Genomic DNA, 24,138 nt, shown 5'->3' with positions numbered 1-24,138 from the left:
CACATCCTCCTGTCTGCTTTCCCAGACAGCCTTGTTAACATGTCTACCGCTCTCTGAGCTTCTGCCAGTAGGGAAATAATAAACAGATTATTTCTTCGAGTCCACTTAAGATCAGTCATTGCTTTACTTAGCTACACTTGCTGTGGTTGACTTTTGTGACTCATTAAGAAAATTACTCTCTCTAAGCTCTACAGTATTCCCCTCCGCAATCTTCAAATTAAACTTTACTGAACCTGTTACAGAATTCCAAGAGGAGTTATCGGGGGTCTTGCAGGGAAAACTGAAAATGACACTTGGCTGCTGAATTACTGAGGACCTCTCTAGTTTACATGACAAAGTCCTTAGTCTCAGTAATTATGCTGAACCTGAGAATAGTTTGATGTGGAAGTAATGAGACTGTCCATTGCTGCTTTCCATCTTGTAGAGGCTTCAATAACTATGAATTCACAACAATGCAAGGCCATTTTCAGTTCTGTTATTGCTTTTGACCCAAATTGGCAGAGACAAAGTCGGCACTCTGAACGGCTCTGCAGTTCTTTGAATACACATATTGGCACAGGCAGTACACAAGACAAAAGTAAAACACTACACATTGAAAAACTTGTACTTCTGTGCTCCTCTGGGCAAATGACAAAGGACTCTCAATCTTTTGAGAGTGTGGACCTTGTCTGAAGAATACAGTTATGGTCCTCAGTTTAAAGCAACACTATTTTAACATATCACAATATGTTGAATTCATAAGCAATAACTCACACGCTTGCACACAGGTTTTTTTGTGCTAAACCCTTACTTGGTCTGGTATGACCAGTATCTCTTGATGGTTAATTGGCTGTGCTACTTTTACGCTTCATTTTAGTATGTTACAGATGTTACAGGCATTTATTTTAATGGTTTTATGATGAAACTAAAAACAAGAAGTAGGCTCAAAAGAAAATAATAAAATGAGAACAAATTTAATTTGCAGTTCTCCTGTGATTAACCCTTGATACCTCAACCTACCAAGGAGAGTAACTTTTTTGCTTCTCGATATTTTTCTAGTTATGTGGCTGCAGAAACTGGAAAGAAAACAAGCTGCTAAAAAGTGTCCAAGAACAACCTGCACTGAGCTAAAAATGCCAGGTAAACGTCTTGTTCCATTTTGTAGTGTATTGTGTTATTCAGGTTTCGTATGTTTGTTACCTGTTTAAGCCAGTTTAAATGTATCATCATGTATAATCTCCCATTCATTCAAAAAGCCAGAGAGCTTCAGTGAGTAAAGGATGCCATCTTGTGGTAAAAGAGAGAACAACTTTTTTTTTCTTTTTTCTAGCCTGAAGATTATTTTAACTGTTAAGGACTTTAAAATTATTTTGAAGTCCTTAACAGTATCATATCATATATAAGCACTAATTTTTAATGAGGTGTGTAGAATTTCTACCTTTCTGCCATTCTTGTTGACAGGAATCTTTTTATAGAGCAAGAGGAAGTGGCTCAAACTGCAGACAGCAAAGGAGTCGCTATGACAAAGAGGAAGTGTCACGTTGCCATTCATTTACATAACAATGTATAAATAGTATATGTTTCCAAGTGTTGAGTGATACAATAATATGTGGAGAGCATGGAGATATTGAAGTGTAACTGACAATCCAATGGTACCAAAGAATTTTAACACTTCTTCTGCCAACTTTTTTGTCATTATATGACATTTTTAAAATTTTTATTTTGGCATTTTTCTTATACTTTCTTTTTTCTTTTTTTTAAATGATAATTTTATGCCCACATTTTTCACTTCACCTTTACTTTTCTGCTTTACATGTTGTTGTATGTAGTTGAATTTTAACACACTTCAACTCAACTCATGGCTCCACCTCCACCCATGAGCCCCATGTGACCTAGTGACAGGGTGAGGCTCTGAGTGCACTTGTTTCAACGGGCTCAACTGCTACACAGGACCAGGAGGCCAAGGCTTGAACGGAGGGAGAGGTGCAGTGTGTCCGGAGCCATGGACTACCAACAGAAACTGGCCGAAAAACTTACCATCCTCACTGAGAGAGGGAATGGGGTGCTGATACGTATGAACCACATTAAAAAGGTGAGGGGCAATAGGAAGATCTGTAGAGGCAAATGGTGGGTGTAACAGAGACGACAAATAAGGAACTTGACTTTCGTCTCATATGCTTTGCCCTGGTAATTTTCTTAAAACCTTGTCTCTGCATACAGTTGTTATACAATAAAAAGTTACGTCTAAGAGTAATTATATTAGTACGGTGCTACTGGCTACTTAGAAAAAAATAACTAAAATTGAATAATATTTAGAATTGGATGTATTAGTTTTTATTTTCAGTTTCCAAATAACTGGGAACAAGAGCTTGATATGTACAGATTGCAATGTACTTTTGTATCTACAATACAAAGAATAACGAATGAATGAAGTCAAACACATTCAGTCATTTTTTCTGTACTGTAAGAATGTACTACACAGTTATACAAGGATGCCAAGCACACATAGAAACCTAGTAATACTGTCACTGTTTCTCAAAGGCAAGGAGCTGTAACTCAAACTGCAGTAATGAGATTATGTGAAATAATTGGCACACCTGTGTATTGTTTATAAAAGTGCTCTGTGTATACACTGGCTTAGGAGTAAGGCAGCAGTGTCTTCCAACTGCAGCTGAGCTCTTTTCTCCAAAGAGGAAATGCAAACAGGAAGTCAGTCTGAACTGTCAATCACCTTAGATTTCAGTTATTGAGAACTGAATGCTGTGAAACTCCCACACCAGAAAAATATGACGAAGGAATCAAACAGTTTATATCTGTTAACAGCTCCAGAGTGCAGGGACTGCTGTGACGTGGCTGCAGCTATGAAGTGATTGTTGGTTAAGATGATTTATTTTGACACACATCTCTGGATGTGACAAGCAGGAAGTGACACTGCCCTAATGAGAAAATAGAATTTACTGTATGTACTGTGAACATGCACACACGAACATTCCCATTTCTGTGACTTTATGTGAGCATGTTTGTGCATGTACTGTGTGTTTGCATTTATCTGGACAAGAAAATAAAAAGCAGTCTTATTTGGAGCCATTTTAAAACCTCTCCCAGTGGAGATTTTCTGAGTATGGATGCATTTTTTTTTTTTTTTTTCTTTTTGCAGTTCACACTTGGGAGCTGCTACACAGTCTTCTGTCAGCCTCTAAAGAGCCCCACAAGAGCAGTTTGGTGTTAACTATCCTGTTCAAGGTCACCTTGAGGGTGTTTGTTGAGGGAGGTGGGGAGAACAGTGACTCACTCTCCCCTGAAATGTCCCCAGCCAGTCTGAGGTTTCTGTGACTTTCTGCTGACAAACTTGCTTTGCTAATCACTGGCTGAATGCCACTCAAAATGTTAACAAAAAACAATCAAATCCTGCCAAGCAGGCCCCACATACTGTCGCTGCAGGGCATAAAAATGTGTCAGAAATGTTGAAAAGGTTCACAGTATGATGTGCAAACTCATTACATCACATCCATCTTCACATATTTATCATTTCCTTTATCATCTCTGCCACAGACCGGTGCCGACCCTAAGCAGCGGCTATCCCTCCTGACAGACAAATCCATGGAGTCTGCCATCAAGTACATCAACAAGAAATTCCCCAATATTGACTTCAGAGGAAACATCGTACGTATGAAGCAGCCTTTGTGCAAGCTTTTTTGTTTTTTGGTAATACAAACTTTTCTGTTCTGTCATAACAAAATGATTATCTTGTGATCTCAAGAAAGAAAAGGTTTGTTATCTTGGGTTCATGAAATAACAAAGATCAGTGTTACCCAGGCAAATCTACTCAGACACAGTAGAAATATTCATGACAAGAAATATGTATTAATTCAAAGTTACTTTTCTACTGGATTGCTTAGTATTGACCAAATTTCTGTAATTGTGTCCATGCTGTGTTTACACATTTGTTTGTTTCATTTAATTCATTTGCATGGGGCTGATTGGTTTAATCAAGTATCACACCCACAAGACTAAGGATTTCCGCTAATAGCTCAGTTTTCATAAAATGTGTCACCTCACACCTGAAAATTAATGAACTGTTTTCATCGTTGTTTATTGCAGCAAAATCTGAACAGCATTCAGCGACAGAAATCTGAAGTGTTGTCAGCCACATCCAGCTACTATGACTCTTTCCTGGATGTCATAGAGTTCAGGGTAATTTTCTCTCTCTCTCAGTCTTTTGTTCTCCTTCTCGTGTTTTTTGACATGACCCAAAGAGCTCTTGCAGTATGTTGCTAAAGCCTAGCAACTACAACAACTAAAAACAATCAAAAACAGCAATACGTCATTGTTTAAACATAAAAACACGAATCTGTTAATAGAGGACCATGGTGGTGGTTGCAGTGAACCAAGAGCTTTTTCTTTCACAGTTTCCTTCTGTACATCCATTTTTTAGGCACTTTGGTTTCCAGAATACATTTACATATAGAGTGGTTTATTCTGATATAGGGAAAATAATTGATTTTATTCCAAATATCAGTTTGTTACACCTCTCTGCACATTTGCATATTTCTGTGATGGAGGTCGCAGCCAGGCCAAGGCATCTTCGGTATGTGTAGGACTGAGAACAACTTCATCGTGATGTTGTAGGAATATGCAAATGTGATGTGATTATTAGGCTAGAGGAATTCATGAAAATGATAATGTATTTAGGAAATCGTATTAGAGGCTTAACATAATGGAAAAGCTGCTTTTGTTGTTGTTGCGTATGTTGTCTGTTTTCTAATCGAATCCTTCTCTATTCTTCACTCAGGACCATGTTTACGAGTTGCTGAACACCATAGATGCCTGTCAGTGCCTCTTTGATATAGTGAGTATTTACTGTGTGGCTCCTAATTGAAAGCGCTGAAGTTGTATGCAACATCTGCTGTTAATTTGACAACCTCTAACTATTCTGCCCTCTTTTTGTTCATTCTGCTGCTGCAAATATGGTGTTTACTCCTACAGTACATGCTACGTCCTGCAGGTTGTTGTTTTTTTCTCTCCTCGCCACCCCAGCCTCCTTCTGTTCAGTTTGTCAGGGTTTTTCTTTTTTCTATGATCATAATTAAAGAAGCACCTCTTGCCTTGTGCATTATTTATGTCCTACTGTTGATTTCAGTGATCTGTGCCTCTGATCTACACAGCTAAGAGAGGCCTCTTAAGCACCTTTCATGTTTAGATTTACTTGGCATCTCCCTAACTCAACACCTTTTATGCCAAATCCAACTGCAGATCCATTTGATCCAACACATTTCTCACTGTACAGAATTCTTATTATTTCAGTCATAAGACACTTTACATTCAACTTTCATACTCCCCGATGAAATTCCACTTCAAGCTGATAAATATTAAGGAGATTTTGACTTCAGATCTGTCAAAATCTATCTAGTGATTATACAAAGTGTATAGTTTCCTCATTGAAGTAGAACAGGGTTGTGGTGAGTATAGAAACATTCATTTACTTTGGATCCCAATGGAGACAGGTTTTCAGGTTTTTAGTAGATATATGTGTCTGTAGTATATATCTATATGGTCAGTATGCTCGAAACACTTTCGACCAAAATGTGGCTCAGTGTAGTGCTTCTGAATTCACCTGCTGTCAAATTTTCAAACTGACAATGGCAGTGGATAATTGACTACTGTATCTACAGCATTTAAAATCAAAAATCAAATCAGGCTTTATTGTCACTTTGCTGTACATACAACTGCAGTGCAGACAAAATGAGACAGCGTTTCCTGGGGTCCGGAGAGTGAAGGTCAACATAGAGTAACGTAAAAGTAAAATAATAGTAAAATAGTAATAATAATAAAATAGTAATAATAAATACTAAATAAGTACAAAATAAGTACTAAAGAAGTCAAAGAAATGAACACACTCAACCCCCCCCCCCCCCCCCCCAACATATTGCGATACTGCAGTTGTCAATAACAATAGAAAATAAAACAAAAAATAAAATAAAAAAATACAAAATTTCAGCTGTTCAGTAGTCTAACAGCTTGTGGTAGGAAGCTGTTAATGAGTCTGGAGGTTCTGCCTTTTATGCTCCGGTATCTTTTGCCTGAAGGTAGCAGTTCAACAAATCTGTGGAGAGGGTGTGAGGAGTCCTTAACTATGCACAGAGCTCTGCTCCTGCAGCGGCTCTGGAAGAGATCTTGGACAGAGGGAAGAGAAACTCCAATAATCTTCTCTGCCCCCCTGACTATTCTCTGTAAGGCTTTCCTGTCCGCCATACTGCAGCTGGAGTACCAAGTGGACATGCAGTATGTCAGGACGTTCTCCACCACGCCTCTGTAAAAGGTCCTGGTAAGACTAGAGGTGGTAGTAATTTCAGAGCCACTGACTGCATCAACATTTTGATTTCAGGAAATCAACTTTGATTTCACCAAGAACTACTTGGATCTCATCGTCACTTACACCTCAGTTATCATAATGCTGTCTCGCATCGATGAGAAGAAGGCTCTGGTGGGCATGTACAACTGTGCCCATGAGATGACCAACGGGTGCAGGTGAGAAAACATGTAACTGCTTAATGAATACCAAGGAGGCGTCACATAAGAAGTGAAAAATATTTTTATGGATGGATGTTTTTTTGCATTTACTCACCCTTATTGCTGAAGATTATATTCGGTCAAAAAAGGTGAAACAAAGGTGCTTTCTAGCTATGACACTAATACTTAACACTTTAATGCAGTTAGATGTTTGTGTTCCATTCTGAGTCTGCCTATTTTGCATGATATTTATTTATACATTCCAAAAAGATGCTGGATGCTTGTCTTAATTTTAGATGTGAGCAGAAGCTTTTCTTAACATCAGTAAAATCCCTGTAGGTAGTTCTGGATTGACACAGATTTAGCAATGCAGTGTTATTGTAATGTCGTGCTTGTTTTCCTTCCTCTTGTCTCTGCATTGATTAATTGTATGCTGTAATGAATCCTGCAGCGACCCCTCCTACCCAAGGCTCGGCCAGATGTTCGTGGAGTATGAGCATCCTTGGAAGAAGCTCACTGAGGAATTTGGCCCTCACACAAGGGTAAGTGTCACTGTGTGTATCCAGTGCAAAAGTACATAAACAGCGATGTTGAGGATTTACTTTAATTGAAAGGTGAATGGTGGCACAGTAAAGTAAACTCAATGTTCAGTTTAATTCAACTTTGTCCAAATATTAATGCAGCTCCACCTCACATTTTGATTCACCTTTGATGCAAACAACGGCCAGAGACTAAGGCTGTATGCATGTGCTTTTCACATGATTGACACAATAGTAATGCAAATGCAGCATTGCCATTTCTTTATATCTTGCCCCCATTTGCCATCCTCCATTTCTGTCTGTTTCCAGCTTCCTCACTCACTGTTTTCCTTTCTTTCTCCTAGTCTGTGACAGCAGCATTGCTGTCCCTGAAGATGCTCTACCCACGTAGGATCCTGCCAGGGGAGCAGTGGCGGAGCGCCCAGCTCCTCAGCCTTCTCAGTACTCCAGCTGCCATGATGGATCCGACCTTCTCTGACACTGTGAGTCCTCCCTCCTGTCACCTCTTGTCCTGTATTTATCTGACACAGGGAGGAAGAAAGTGGAAGCGTTAAAAATGAGAAAAGTGAGAGAAGATGTCACAGCCAAATGATGCAGTAACAGTATATGTATTGTCTTTGAGGTCAGATGCAGTCCACTTGACATTAGCTCTGTGGCCTTTTTTCCCTCTGGTCCCATAAGGCTATCATCTAGAAAATGATTTGTTTTATAGTCTCTTAACCTCCCCTGCTCCTCCCTGAACTATATTTCTACCCTTCCCCCCTTTCTGAACTGTCCAGTTCTCTGTCATCCTCTCTGCTCATGTTATGGTCCCTGTTGCCTGTGGCTTCCTCATATAAGAACCAAAGATATAAAAGAAACTGGCCCCCAGGCAACCATTTTTCATTTCATGAGATGCAATATATTTGAAAGCAAAAGACTCACTCATTTAAAGTCTACAGAAGATACTGACTGGCTTGACATTGGGCCACATTTTGCATTTTAACACATTTTGGGAGGATAGTCACAATTTCTAGGTGGTAAAAATGCAAAGTGCACCACATGTGAATGTAGAGAATAGAATAGCCATGCAAAAAGACTTGATTACTGCCATACACATGCAGTTAACTGACAAGATTTTACTTCCTTATAAGATTAAACTGTGTAAGGCTGTTGTAAATGTGTCGGCATTGGCAGTTAATGAGCTTGCTGTCCATTACAGATGGCATGTGAATACTTGTCTGTAGAGGTGATGGAACGATGGATCATTAGTAAGTATTACTCATCCTGATAACTCCTCGATCGTTACACTAACAAAAGATAATAACATGTTGCAAAATTATTTAAATTTCAGCACTGTCAGCTGGAACTTATTTCTCACACAGCGACACTGCATTTGAATACTAGTTAAGGTTAAGTTACAGTGTCACCTTTTGTTAGGCTCATATAACTCCTCTAAAATGTCCTCTAAAGCTTAGTTTCGTAACAAAAACTGTTTCAATAGCAAACCCAATTCAGTTCTATCAGAAACAGGGATTTCTTTTGCTTAAGAGCACACAGAAAATTACTGTAATTTCAGGTAGAAAATAGTCTTGAAGCTTAATGATGTAATGACAAACAATAGTAGAAACAGTCCTTCAGATAATGAGTGTGGCCGACTGTCCTTCCTGTAGTCGGGTTCCTGTTGTGCCATAGCAGCCTGAATACCAACCAGGCCTCCCAGGAGCTGTGGAAGATGGCTCTGCGGAGCGGCCTCTACCTCACCCTCATCAGAGACGAAGTCCTGAACATACACAAAGTCTCTGAGGACCTCTTCGACAACATCAAAGGGTATGGAAGCTGCACTGCGCCAGTGTATTCTCTTGACACTGTGGAGGATGAAAACTAGACCTATTGAATAATTAAAACTTAAATAAATTTTAAAGAGGGAGATAGTGGGCAAGTCTTTTTTTCACCCCATATTTCAGACACTTAACAAAAGAGATGGGATTTTAAAATGTGCCCTAAGTGCCACTGCATATCACCACCCTGGGTTAAAGAGTCTGAACTGTTGAGCGTCTCTCCTCTGGTCTTTTTGATTGCTCATGTGATGAGACAAAGATTATAAATATTTGAAAAAAAAATCAGTATTGCCTGACCATTTGCAATTACTGTATCTGTAATTGCTTTAATCATTTTCCTGTTGCATTTGTTTCTTTTTTCTTTTTCTTTTTTTTTTCCAGATACAGTAAGCGAATCTCAGACATCAAGGAATGCCGTGAGCACACCATAGTCAACTGGTGAGCCTGGCAGGAAACTAAGCCACGTTTTTACCACTTTTGTGTCATAAATATCCAGTGATGTGTATTTACTTTGAAATGTGCTGTGAGAACCAAGTGCCTGTGTCCATTTCCTGTATTATTAACAGTGGGGCTATACACAGAGAGAGGAGGCAGTTTCTCAGAGGAGCGTTGAAGGAATTATTTAACGTTCTGGAGGACGAACCTGGACTTCTAGGACCAAAGGTAGAAGTACAGTAATGAGCATAACAGTGGCACTTGAGGAATTTAAATTATTTCATTTCTGCAAGTTATAACTCCAAAATTAAATTCTGGTAACATGGCAAAACCGTGTCTTTGATCCAACTTCCAACCCGCACACATCTTGGAGTCTGGAGAGGAGGAGGGGCAAAATTCCTGTATTTGATAGTAATCATGACCTTTTACCAAACTTAGCTAATACAGTTTCCTAACGCTTCTCTTTTTTTTTCAAATCCCCAAGGCCCTGTTTGTCTTCATGGCTCTGTCGTTTTCCCGTGACGAGGTCCTTTGGCTCGTCAGACACTCTGAGAATATGCCAAAGATAAAGACGCCTGAGGACTACATTGACAAGTAGGTCATAGGTACAGAGGAAGTACACCATGGACCGCTGCAGCTGAAAGACAAACTGTGTCATGTTAGTGTACAAAATTCTGGCACTCAGTCACTCAGAAGCCATCAGCAGTGGAGAGGATGACACATAATCTTGAAATCTTTTTCTGTTCATTTGATATTCATACATGCATTCTCGGCCTGAACCCCAAAAAGAGTAACAGCAGCAATAAGAAGTTCTCCCTCACTACAACTCCACTCTTAAGAAGTCTCTCAAAGAAAGAACAACAGTGCAGCAGCTATGTACATGTACATAGCTGCAACCATGTACATTAGTTTTTAGAAGTGCAGTTATCCTAAACTGTGCAGAAGAGATGTTACAGTGGGATATTTCTTCAAATTTTTGTTTTTAATTTGCTTTTTCTGTTTTTTTTTTGTTTGTTTTTTTTTCAGTCAAATGGCAGAATTGCTGTTCTACATGGAGAAGCTAAGAGGTCTCATGAGAAAGTTCAACCATGTGCGACAGCGCTACTATGTTCAGTACCTGGCACAGTTCGATGCTTTGGTTCTCAACGACACCATACAGGTACTGGCAAACAACAGAAATTTAAGATTGTTTCAATTCTGTGCATGTCCCCTAGCCATTATTTGAAATGGAGACTTTGTCAAAGAGGAAAGAGGCAACAATAATTCTGTCACAGAGTACATCCATTGTTCTCCAGCTCTATTACACTAGCACAAACTTGAACTAGCAGAATCCAATTTCTGCTCTCTTTCCTGCAGAACATGTATGTGTGTCCAGAAGAGGAATCAGTCCTGTTGAGTTCATTTGTCTCATCCCTGTCTACTCTCTCAATCAAACAAGGTAATCACAGCAAAATATTGAAAATTATCTAAAATAAATAAAGAAATAAACAAAAAAAAAAAACATTGAATTCTAATAATGATGATGATGATGACATTTTGCTCTGCAGTGGAAAACAAAGAGGAGTTTGATTTCAGAGCACTTAGACTGGACTGGCTGAGATTGCAGGTATGCAGCTTTACAGTATAGTATAGTACTGTACACAGTTCAGTGATGTGTGTAAAATGTTTGTTTATCCAGTCTAGAGTGAGACAGACATCATCTTAAAGTTTACTTCATCTTTTGTTGTAGGCCTACACAAGTGTGAACAAGGCTGCCCTTCCGATAAAGGACTACCCCAACTTAGCAAAAGTGATGAACGTGATCCAGTTTCACTCCAGGATGGTGGACAGTGTGGAAGAACTGCTGCAGGAGACATCTGAGTTGTCTTTATTCTGGTCAGTCTCTTCTCTTCTCTTCTCTTCTCTTCTGTCTTCATGTGTTACCTCAACTGTTTTGTTTTTCTTTTTGTTTCCCAGCTTCTACCCACGTGTCTTTGAGAAGATGTTTAACCAGAGCAGTGAGGAGATGACCATGAAGTATTACCTCATGGCCTTCCCTTCTGTCTGTTCCCACTTCACCCAGTGTGGACACTCTCTCTGCCCAGAAGAGGTCAGTGTTCAGTCATCTGCTGACTAACCTATTCATCATCAGCCGAGCAGCTGTGAAGACTTCGTACACTCTGCTTGAAGTTTGATATCTAACACAGTCCCATCATCACAACAGCTACAGTACATCACAGATTCTACATTCCTGAAATTTTTAGCTTTATAATAAAATTGATTTAGATTTCTTTCTTGTTGCCAGATAAATGTTGTTGTATCTGCTTGTTTGCAACTTTTGCCAGCTTCGGCTGTCAGACTGAACTTGGCATTTCTTGTTTTAAACTTCACATTGTCAGTAAATTTTGTGCTAAGGGTGCATTTCTATTAATGCATTATTCTTTGCCTTTCTACATGCTGAGCTTTGTCCTTCGTCTGTGTACATATGTCTGGACTCATCTAGGTAGACGCAATGGAGAAGAGGAGTCTGCGCCTGTGTGTGACCTTCCTGGAGCAGATAGCCAAGCAGACCAGCAATGTTGTGTTAGAGATATGTGCTGAGCAGTGCAACCTCAATGAGCAGGTGAAGTCTTCGTCTTTTTCAGGTTTAAAAAAAACAAATTATTTCACTGAGATTGATTTTGCCAAACTCCATATCCAAATATAATCACACTAGTTACAGCTTGGCATTGGTGGATTTAGCTGGAGGCAGCGGACAGCCTTGAGAATTTGAATAAAACGATAAGACAGGTCTAAAACTCTGGAGTTGATTAATGTGGTGTTGTTTCTCTAATCCCCTGAGGAAAATATGACAAAAGTGTTTACATTTTCAGTTCTTGTGATGTGAACAAAACTTCCATGTTTGTCTTTGAGAATGTTACCCAATATTTGCTTAGCTGAATTCTTCTTCCCTGTCTGTCTCTCTCTCTCTTTCTTTCCCCCTCCTTCTCTCCTTCTCTGCATCCATCTCTTTCCACTTGATAATCCCTTAGTTGCTGCCCAAGCACTGTGCGGAGACCATCAGTGCTGCTCGCCATAGAAAGCAAAAGAAGCCTGTGCCAAAGAAAGGAGAGGTCCAGAAAGAGAAACCGGGTGCTGAAAGCCTGAGGAAAGACCGCACCGTAGCCACAAAGTCAGCTTTTCCCTTTGTTTTCCTGATTATCTCCATCTCTTCTTCTTCTTATCTCACTCTGCCTTATCAGAAGAAGTTGTAACTAATACATTCCAGATTTCTGGAAATGTGTGGCATTATCAACAGTAAAACAACTGTTACATAAACACAATGTCAGACTCTGGTTCTTTACAGGTTAGGGTTAGGTTAATGCAGTTTATGTTGGTAGAAATATTCTAATGCTGACATTATCAAATCATTTCCTTCACCACGTGAAACACTTCTTGCTTTAAATTATCAGGATGAAAATTCTCTCACCTACAGGGCATAATTGGTTTTGAACTTTATTACCCTTCCAGTTGAATCACTCAGGGTTGACAGGTGCTGAATCAAGCTATTAAAAATAAGAAACAAAACACCTCAGCCTATTAGATAAACACTTTTACTGGCAGCACATTTTATGTTGGCCATGTCACTGTCTTGGTAATATGCTTTATATAGCAACAGTTAGAAAAGCTCCTTAATTAAATCTGTAGTTGTAATTCTGTCTCTCTCCCTCCTCTCAGTTTTCCTCCCCTCTGCCTCATTTTACAATTTTCTAATGTGTTTATTACCTTATTTGTCTGAGAAAAGAGCATCCATACCAGTCATTGTCAAAATATTTGTCCTAAAGACTTGTATCCTCCCTTCTCTCTCTCTCTTTTTCTCTTTCTGTCCTCTAGTGTTGACAAGATGCATCTGATGCTGACAGAGCTCTGCTCCTCCTACAGTCTCTGCAGTGACTTTATCATCTTCAACCACATCGTTGTCCCTACAGAGTTCCTCCTTTCCCATCTGGAGTCACGCCTCTCTGAGTATGCTGATGGAAGGATTATTACATTTGTCCAAATAAATGTTGATGGTACAATGAGTCACAGCAGTGTACAAAAAGTCCCTGAGGTGACATTTGCAAATTTTTTCTTCTTCCAAATGTTCCTGTGCTCTCTAAAAGCTACCTAGACCTGAAACTGCTTTTTTTTTTCTTTTTTAAATGTCACTTCAGTGTGTCCATAAACAGTTACTGTACATAATTTCACTGTTTTCATACTGCTGACTCTATGTTTAAACTCATCATTTTTGTCCTCCCAACAATCAGGGAATAATTTGGAGCTCGTCTTTGGTGAAATGTCTTCTCCATCACTATGATGAACCCTGCTTTAGTATCCGATTCCTCCGTGTCAGGCAGTGTTGCACCCACTTAAAAATCTGAGAAGAGATCCATCATGTCACTCCCTTGCTCTGTGTCATTTCAGTGCTAACTGTTATTTAGATTAGGGCTTGGTACCAGGGCAACCTACTGTTTCTGTGTATATGATCTGCTTAGTTTCTGTCTATCTCCCCTGTCATCCTAAAATTAGAGCCGTTGAGTAGCAGCATGCTTACAGTGATTGGCCTTTCCATAGCCAAAATCGTAAATACAGTTTAGCCAGGGAGAGAAGGGCCCTAACAAAAAATAAATAAAATTGCAGTGAAGCCCTGGAGCAGTGAGTCTGCTGACCTCTAATGAGAGTAGTGCCATGTCACCATGGCTCGTTTAACCAGTTTCAAGGTCCCATCTGTCCAACCCTGAGTCCACTCGGCGATAAGTGACGTTGGTTAAACATGTTTCTCCAGGATCATCGTGAGAATGGCCAATTACAACCAGACCACCCAGGAGATAGCCCGTCCTTCAGACCTCCTGGCAGGGATAAGAGTCTATACAGCCACCCTGCACTGCCTCTCCAGCTACATCAACGTGGATATCACCCGCCTGGTGAAGAGCGTCCTGCTGCAGCAAACACAGCCTCTGGACTCACATGGAGGGCAGACCATTACAACCCTCTACACAAACTGGTTTGTGTGATATATACGCTTATGTATTGTTTGCTGCATGCAAGTGTCCTTTTAAAACACATGTATTCAAACATACACCGAATCACTGACACATACAGCATAACCATAGTACATAGAAATGCACAGGAAGCATAATCACACGTTGCACAGCAAGTGGCAAAAAAAATACATCCTGTTGGTTTCTCTTTCTGTCCCTTTGTCTCTCATTTTTACGCTCTTTAATTCAAACACCTGTTTTATAAAAGCTGAGGATGTTTTACTTTTTTTTTTCTGCTTCTCAGGTACCTAGAGAGTCTCTTGCGCCAGGCCAGCAACTCCCTCATTGTCCACTGTCCCACAAGGCACTGCTTTGTCAACCAGACGACTGACAATGAACCAAGTTTTAGAGCCGAGGAGTTCTCAGATGTATCAGGTCAGCCTCAGATCTTAATCACAGTAATCTGCAGCATATGTAGACATACATGTGAACCTAATCATTTCTGAGAGCAGATGGCTCTGTTATCAAAGTTATAAGTGCAACTTTTTCTCTTTTCACAAAGAAGGCAATGAAAGAAATTAATGACAAGTAATATGAAGCAGCGCACATTTAAAGTTGCAGTGATAATGTGTTTAGAAATATACTTTTCCAATGACAATCATGAGTGACATGCAAAAGTCAGTATCCACAGCAACAACTCAAGGCAACAAGGTTTGGCTATGAACTTGTCCATGTTGTATTCTAAGTTCATCTATTGAAGCTACTGTAGTTACTGCAAATTATGAAGACTGAAAGCAGTTTGCCTTGCTCTGATTTTTAACAGTTGTTCTATGAGAATGTTTGCATAACAGATGTAAAAAGGAGTCAATGAGAAAATCATTTTTCCATCATTTTTACTTTTTACAGACACTCGTTTTAACACTTGACAGATTCAGAAAGTTCCCCTGTACTCTGAGGTTTAATGACCAGGGTTCCGCAGATCCAAGACATGACTCACTCTTTTCAAAAAGCACAGCTCGCAGATCTCATTCACTCCTGTGACACCACATGCAGAGGGAGCGTTATTGCTCAAGAGGATGTGGGGCTTGTTATTTTGGTGGTGTGCGGTGTTTTCTTTCACAATGCCTGTCATGCAGTTTATTCTGACACTGCCTGGCTAATGTAAACTTCAGTATTGCTTATCATCTCCTCCGCTCTTCCGTCCCCGCCTCATAACTATTCCAGCATCACTTGTTTCTCCTCCACACAGCCTCCCACTCTGCCTCCATGCTACCTCGTGGTAGCAGTGGACCTTCTTATGACTGTATTAAGGCTGTTTTCACTCCACTCACTACAGACTCATGCACACACAAGCAAACATGGACATTATCGACACCTACGCTCAGAGATGCATCCGAGAGGCATGCACAGACACAGTACCTTGGAGACCACTGCACTTCAACAGCCACCCCCTCACAATGTCCTCAACGTTGTCTATATTTACTCCTCAGTGAGGTATCTGCCTGCTTCACAGTGACTCACTCCCCCCTCCATTAACCACCTCCAATTTTAACCACGCACATCCTTATCCATCGATAATCAGGCAGAGATGTTGAGCTGAGTGAAAGGTCTAATAGCTGCAATTGTCCCTCTCTCATTGATTCACCTACATTCACAAATCAAAGTTAATCTGTGTCCTTTCTTGTTCATGTCATTGGTAGAGATTCAGGCTTTGTACACGATTCCTGTAAGGAGAAAGGAACAATGCATCTCCAACTGAGCCTTGTTCTATTTGGATTATGTTTTGCTGCTTGACATCAGCATCAATTTAAGCCTCTGTTGTTGCCTCATCTCCCTCCAGTCATGATCCTTAAATTATTTATATAACCCTCTGTACAGAGCTACAGGCCCTGGCGGAGCTAATTGGTCCATACGGTCTGAAGTTTCTCGGTGAGAACCTGATGTGGCACATCACCTCTCAAGTCACTGAGCTGAAGGTACAGTATGATGCAATGGACTCGCTTCAAGAACGTAGCTCTCTGGCCTGCTGAGTTATCTGGGTATGAGTTATTTGCTGAATTAACCTAGTAGTAGTTGTTTCTCATAAAACTAGAAACCTCCCTCAATCTGGAATATATGGACATAACCAAAAAAAACCCTCTGGGTTTTAGTTGGCAGCATTATTCAGATAACTCAGTAAACCTGCTGCACGCTGTGAAATGTTTTGATTAGGCCCCCACTTGATAATATTTAGAAAACTGTGATGAAGGTGGGAAGACTATGCTGCTTGACAAACAAAGAATGCAATAACTTCAGAAGCAGTGAAGTTGAGAAAAAATGCTTGAAAACTGTGAAACAGAAATGATTTAACACCTTTATGTTATGGCTTTTTTTTTTACACTGACTATATTGCTCAAAGAACATCATTGTTAGACGACGTCTTGTACCTAAAAATTGCTACAGAACTCTGCCTTTGGATGGTCTTCATTGTAATGTGAGGGGAAAATGAATTACCAATCAAAAAACTGTGTTCTTCCAGCTTATATGTCTATTTTCACTAGTATTTTTATGAAAATAAACTTAAGCCTGTACTTGATATAGTAAGCTGGAGTGTATTAAATGTGGCAGTGATTTCTGTAGCCAACAAATGACCAAGCCAGAGTTCAGTTACTGTGGTTTGTCTGTTTTGTTGCCAATGCAAATTTAAAAGCCATTTTACATTACTTTATAAAGTATACACTCCTGTAGAACAAAGGTATAGTCAGGTATAGTCGTAAAGCATTTAACTGTTTCCTTCAACATACATTCTAGTGAAGAAAATAAATTGCAATGAATTTTCACTATGTCTCATTTTGTGGGAAAATGTGTGTATACAAGCAGTTTTGTGCTTTATAGTTGCCCTTTATCTTGTCAAACTCTTGTATCTCTTTTAATACAGCAGATCCTCGCATGCAAGAAATCGCTTAGTACTGATGCACTGCGTCAGACTCCCCACCTTGACACCTATGATTGAAGTGAGGAGTTGCACTACTGCAGCTCTGAACTTACTGCCAGATCTGTCACATGCTATGACCTCTCTCCATTATAACTCCCACCTGAAGGCGGTTTTTATCACTTATCTCGCTTCTCTTTCTTCTGTCAGAAACTGGTGACTGAGAACATGGATGTCCTGGTGCAGATGAAAAACAACTTTGATAAGCCAGAGGAAATGGCCAATCTGAAAAAGAGGCTGACAGGTGAGAAGTGGAGAGTGGAATGTGAGGGCAGACAAAGAGGAGAAGATATAAAGAAAGAGGTAGGGGGCTGAAAGGAAATGGAATTGATAAAAAAGTGTAGGTGGAGAGAACGGCAGACCTAATGGAAAGCAGGTAGTGTACAAAGTACAAAGTGGAGGAAAAGGAACTTGATGACAGAAAGAAGAAGAACAATAACAAGACACGAAGGACAAATACTACAGATGAATCACTCTAAGCAGAAGTCACTATCATTTCTATACTGATGAAGACTGATGCACTCAAACAAATCTTTGGCCTCTAAGAAGACCAACAAGACCCTGTTCTTTACACATCACTTATTTAATTCAGGCTAACATGATAGTAAATAGTAAAACGAGCTAATTAATTAGTTCTCATCCATCTAACACGTTAAAAGAAACACACACAAACAATGATCGATTTGTTTGTCTTTGATGTTATCCTCGATGTACTGTAAGCACACTCGTATTAAGAACTGGGCCTGTAATAAAGGAACTAACATCAGCACTTGCAGGCAGCACGGACAGGTGCAAGACAAACAAACCAAAAAAAATGGTATTAACAGGCTCTACCACAATAAGTTTCTTCAAATCCTTTATGGTGCTACCAGTCATTAACTGAACTGATTTTACATATAGGAAAAACACTTTTAAATGTAAATAAAAGCTGAGAAATATTTTTTTCCACAATGATGCCTCTTGTACATCGTCTTATTATCTTCTGGGAGACGCCCGTGTCATTTCCAATCAAGAAAACACTTGCTGGTTGAATAACAGTAACTTTAAGTCAAAAAAAGGGGTATGAATAATTTCGGGCTTGACTGTAACATCATATACCCGATCACACCTTCATATTTGTAATAACAGCAGCTAATCATATATATTCGCCCATGGTATTGCTCTAGAGGGCATTGCTTTTTAAGAGCTTGGGGCTCCAGTGTCGTGCTTAAGTGTAAATATAATAAACATAATAAATAATACACCTCGATAATACAGCCTTGAGCCCTGACGTGTTTGATGTGCACTTCTAGGTGGTGAGAACGTGCTGAAGAGGATGACCATCATTGGGGTGATCCTGTCCTTCAAATCGATGGCACAGGACTGTCTGAAAGATGTAATGTCCAACAATATTTTGTGATAATGTAAAACTCTTGGACAGCTGATATGCTGATGAAATCTTTTGTAATACAGATGAGGGAAAGTGATCTTCGCAAAATAGAAATTTAAAATTAAGTGTGAAAGGTCCTTCTTCAGCCACAGCTGAGAGGCTCTGGGGAAAAAAAAAGCTAATAAGTGGACTATGTTAACTGAGTGCTAATAATGTAGCTAATAGATTTATCATCTTTTTTGTTTCACATTCTTCTTATTGTCTTGTAGTGTCCTTGCTTTTCCTGTCAGTCTCAGTATAACAACAGAAATATATATGTTTACTATTTATTAAGCATCTTTCACACATAAAATGCAAAGTATCTTACAAATATAAATTAGAAAAAAGAAAACGTTCCAGGTGAATTACGGTTCAGTGCTGTGCTAACACTTTATTAGATAAAGCTGGAAGAAAAGTGTCCTTGACCTCTTTATATATAAAGGCCTTTCCTTTATTTTGTATGATCTCTGTGACATTGTGTCATATAATCCTATAATCTAGATCCTACACAAGCATTGCCCATACCTGATTGGGCCCATCGAGTGCCTGAGAGACTTCCTCTCCCCTGAAGCTGACATCAAGGTAAAACACAGCTTTTATAATATTTCAAGAGAACTATACTGTAAAAACAGGCATCCATATGTTGAGCTCCCACAGAGGAATAATTCGCAATAATCAGGTTTTCACTGTGCATGAATCATCCCCTCACAGTTTATCAACAGTGTAGTAACGGTTTATTTTCACAGGGTCAACTCATTGTGGGAGAATTTAGGTTTAAGGCATTTTATTGTATTGACGTTTATCCACATGTATATTTACATTTGAGACTTTGGGGAGTTGACTGATTGCCATCAGAGGTTAAGAATACAGGCTATACTGTATATGTCTGAATATAATATGTTTAAATAATTGAAAGTGAGCAACAGTATATCTGAGTTGCAGAGTTGCACAGAACCATTTTTTTTCGTATTCTTTAGTACCAATCAAATTAAATTTCTTATCTCCCTCTGGAGCAATCTGTGTGACTGTGCCTCATGAACTCCTGCTCCTTTTACTTACGTCTGGTCTCTGAGTGAGGCGTAACATCAGTGCCACAGCCGGGGCCAGGATAACCCCAAAGACGTCAGCAGCCCCCTCGTGCCTCCGTGAGAGAGAGACTGATCACTGCTGCAGCTCTGCACTATAAACCACATCAGTGGAAACATTTTGCCCAGACAGGCCAACCATCCATGCAACCAGAAATAGGGCAAGATCAAAACCCATGTCAAGACAAAGACACTCATTACTGGTTTAGTATGACTCCTTAGAGAATACACTATATGTCACTTCTGTGGCTGCTATGCAAAGATTAGCATAGTATTTGCTGTGTTTTTGTGGTGTGGCAATTGGGCAATGAAATGCAACAAAATGATTAACAGTTAATGGTGCATTAAACCTCAGTGGGTCAGTCATGTTTTGCGGCTCAATACTGTTTAAACCCATACAACTTTATTTTAAATTCTTGATAAAATCCTTTTGAAAGGTTACCAAATATGTCTGACTCTATTTTGGGAAAATGTATACAACATGCGGTGGTGAGTACATTTACTTAGGTAGTGCACTTCCTGCCAGTACATATTTGACTTAAATTAAGATTTTACAAAATATATGATGTTATTATATATGACTGAACCACCCAATTAGGAATAATTATAAGAATAATAGATATAATAGCATATCGCTCACAGGAGCTATGTTTCTGCATTAAGTACTTGCACTTTTTGATTCTTTGAAATACATGTTGATAGTACTACTTAATGGTAAGTAAGATTTTAAATGTAGGACACTGACTTGTAATGGAGTATTTTACAGAGTGATTTTACTAATTTCTGTCAGTTGAATTAGTTGAATACTTCTTCACTACCCATAATTTCACAAAGAAGATGTACAGAATTTGATTTGACTATTTCACTGTCTAAATATGATAGAGCTTCAATGAAGACAGAACAAATTGAATATAAATATGTGTAAATAAATAGTGTATAACAAGATAACTTTACAACCTTAAAACTACTTGAAGGAAAACTGCTTGTGAAGGGGTTAAATTGCACTTTATGTCAGCATGAAGCAGCTCTTTGCTGCAGAAGCTTTAAACTGACCATTTTAGCTGCACTTCCTTTAATGCCTTATGACCTTACAGGTGACCCTGAGCGTTTTTGAGTTGGCGTCTGCTGCAGGCCTGACATGCAGTATCGATCCTGCTCTTGTCGCAGCTATTGGCAGTATGCACACAGGTAACACTAAAACTATTAGTGCTGTTTCTGTAGATAGCATGCTATAATAGCTTAGTCATCAGGGAGGGAGAGTGTTCTTTCATCTTTTAATGTCTTCAATGAAAACCTGCAGATAACACGTCCATTGATGAAGAGTACAAGCTGTCCTGTTTGCTGCTCGTCTACATCGCTGTGTCCCTGCCTACCTTGGCCCTGGACAGCAACTCGTCCTACAGCCGAGAGCATGGAGGTGCATATTCTTTCATTCATTTTCATCTGCTACAAACTGCCTGACAGTAATTAGTCTCCAGACAGCACTCAACCAACTACTAATCACTACTTCCAGCCATTACTTACCGGTTGCTGATAGTGGATAAAAAAACATACTCCACCCTGAAACGCAAAGCTTATTAGCATCTCTGTGTATCATACTTTCCAGTCTGACTGACGTGGTCTGAAGTAAAGTATGTTGGCTAATGAGAAACACGTTTCTGTTGAGAGGCTTTTGTTTACAGATAACTTCAGCTGACGTGCATCGATACAGTTACTCTTGGCATGTGGCCCTGCTGACCCTGACTGCTTGGCCCTGAGCCTGGACTGCAACATTAAGAGCAGCAAATAGCCAAGATTTCTATCCAAGCACAGGGTGGCGTTTGTCTCAGATTATTTTCTTTGTCTCTATTTTCCATTGGCATGTTTGAAATAGATTTGCCCTGAGAGCCTGAGGAAATATGCTCAGCATGCTTCCTCTTAAGTGTTACGGATCATTAAGTAAATTTCTCTAATCGTCGGACCACAAAAAACAACCTCTCTGTGGCTAAAGTTGAAGGACATGAATTTTGTATTTTTATCTTCTCAGGCCACAACAACAACATCCACTGTTTGGCCAGAGCTATCAACCAGCTGGCTGCTGCCATGTTCACTGTTCAGAACAAGAACATAGAGCAGCACCTCAAAGAGTTTCTCACGGTGAGTGACAAAGATTTTATTAAGTTTCTTCATAAGCAAGTAAGAAAAGTGAAAGAAAAGAAAGTAAAAAAAAAAAATCTGGTTTCACAAAACAGTAAATTAAACAGAAAGGTGAACTTGATGATTATGGAAATAAGAATTTGATAAATTTTGCTGCACAAAATTGTGTTTTATATTTCAGACTCTTTAATCATTGCTTTTTTTGGTCTGAAATATTGCATACTTTTAAATCTTCAGGCCTCTAAAAATTAGTGGGAGATCACTCAATCAACTGAAACGCACACGGGTCTAATGTTTTACATTGCTTTACATTGAAGTGTCACAAGCAAAACAATTATATTAATATTTGGGGGCACTGAATTAATAGTTCAACATAAAACACTGGTTATTTTCTTGATCATGGCATGATGCATAGAATTTCCAAAAAGCCAATAAACATAAAAGACATATAACAAGAGAGAAATGGTTTCTTGGGCGCAATACTTTCTCAAGACTCTGCCAACCCTTTGCCCCAGTTGAGGTCAAGTCCAGCAGTGTAAAAACGTTCCAGTTGTTTGATCTGTCTCTTTTTAACTTTGTGTCATTCCACAGATGGCCTCCACCACTCTGCTTCATCTGGGACAAAATGTAGAGAAAGTGGAGGTCAAAAACCGAGAATCCGTCTACCTGCTCCTGCACATGGTAAGCTTGCCATTACAATACTAATCATGTATTTTCAAATTTACAATAAGGCATAAGTGGATTTATAATCTCACTAATGGAAAAATCTATAACTCATTAATTGAGGTTTTTCTCTTTACAATAAGCCATCAAGCCTGCAGTGTCTTCCATAATGGCCTATTGCTTATCTCTAAAGAACTAACAAATGAATGATTAACAATTAAGTCATTACTGAAAACTTATAAACCCTTTATAGTAACTCCACATATTTTAAAGTGGTACTGAAATTTAAAATGGATGGAGAGGGACTTTTTATATTATAAATACAGATGAGAAAGTGAATTTTTAATCTACTCAGCTGTAACCAAAGTTACAACTGAGTAGATCAATGCCACTTATTCATTACAGTAAGTAATGAATAAATGGCACCGATCAACACATTTATCAAATCCTCAATACATATTACAGTCATTTTGTAATATGGATAATCATTATGGTCCAAATATTTAAAATATAAGACTGCTCTTATTCTATATTTTTTGCATTGTCAGCAAGTCCGATGAAAATACCAAAATCAGTAATGAAGTATTAAAGCAAGTATTTTCTTTGTAGCCAATACAAAGAAAATACAACTTCTCTGTGCCTTAGTGTAGTGTGTAGTGTATATATCAGTGACTTGTTTTTTCAGTTGAAGCAAATGGGCTTAGGGAAGACAAGTTTTGGTCTTTGAATGTAAAAATAATCTACAGTGAGAAAAATATGAAATAATTTGGGTTGTAATGTTTTTTTAACACTGATTCGTTTAGATTGTGGAGGAGTCTCCGTTTTTGAGCCAGCACATGCTGGAGAGCTGCTTCCCCTATGTTCTGCTCCGAAACGCCTACAGAGAGGTGTACAAGTCCTTCATTGTCACTCTGGGCTGAAGACTTTGTTAAATACCTTTAACTTAACTTGTATTTATCCGTGAGAGTAGTTTAATGTGCATGCAGGTTTTGTTTTCATCACTGTTCGGACTATGATTCATACAGGTCTGCACATTCACACCAGGCTAACCACTGACTTAGATCTTCTGATCACAGTTAGTGCTGACAGTGTTTCCTGTGAGTGAGCACTCTTGATATACCCACATTAAAAAAATCCTTCCTCATTTTACAAACTCTAGACTTGCTTTTACAGAGCTTAACATCCAGTATTATAATGTAGGTGTGTGAATCCTGTAGTATTACTAATATGAACTTGAATCATTCAAATGCAAATCAGGCATATTCTTTAACATCCCTTTCATATTTTACACATCAGTGCCAGACACAATGACTTAAAGAAAACATGTATTACATTTTTAAATGTTTTTTAGATTGAAACCACATTTATTCAGATTTTTAACAGATTACTATTTTAAAAGTTAATGTGTAACATTATTTCTTATTAATTTTCCACGAATAAAGATGATAATTATAAGCTGTGTTCCTCGCCTATTTCCAGTCCGTTCTCCACCCTCGCTGCCCTTCCATCCTTCCTCCCTGGATGAGAATCTTCTCTTCTTCATACCTCATGTACAATTTAAATGATGCATTCCGGTTTCATAGAATTGAAAATGCTTGTTACTAATTTTAGAT

At 39.0% G+C, this 24,138-nt stretch overlaps 1 protein-coding gene across 1 annotated transcript; it reads left to right on the top strand.

Moving 5' to 3' along the window:
* The first annotated feature begins 1,904 nt into the window (after positions 1 to 1,904).
* Positions 1,905 to 23,980, top strand: nckap1l (NCK associated protein 1 like). The gene is made up of 31 exons (XM_041034234.1): positions 1,905 to 2,071; positions 3,532 to 3,642; positions 4,081 to 4,173; positions 4,772 to 4,828; positions 6,365 to 6,507; positions 6,941 to 7,031; positions 7,373 to 7,510; positions 8,230 to 8,278; positions 8,681 to 8,837; positions 9,230 to 9,286; positions 9,415 to 9,511; positions 9,768 to 9,877; positions 10,310 to 10,442; positions 10,640 to 10,721; positions 10,831 to 10,889; positions 11,013 to 11,158; positions 11,240 to 11,372; positions 11,766 to 11,885; positions 12,295 to 12,434; positions 13,136 to 13,267; positions 14,067 to 14,285; positions 14,567 to 14,697; positions 16,141 to 16,238; positions 17,384 to 17,477; positions 18,526 to 18,608; positions 19,143 to 19,223; positions 20,821 to 20,914; positions 21,027 to 21,143; positions 21,753 to 21,862; positions 22,454 to 22,543; positions 23,329 to 23,980. The coding sequence occupies exons 1-31, from the start codon at positions 1,982 to 1,984 to the stop codon at positions 23,443 to 23,445; spliced, it is 3,372 nt and encodes a 1,123-aa protein (XP_040890168.1). The 5' UTR covers positions 1,905 to 1,981; the 3' UTR covers positions 23,446 to 23,980.
* Positions 23,981 to 24,138: the final 158 nt, after the last annotated feature.

Source organism: Toxotes jaculatrix, chromosome 3 (genome assembly GCF_017976425.1).
Source record: "Toxotes jaculatrix isolate fToxJac2 chromosome 3, fToxJac2.pri, whole genome shotgun sequence".
Taxonomy (NCBI): domain Eukaryota; kingdom Metazoa; phylum Chordata; class Actinopteri; family Toxotidae; genus Toxotes; species Toxotes jaculatrix.
This window is presented reverse-complemented; position numbering and strand designations above follow the sequence as displayed.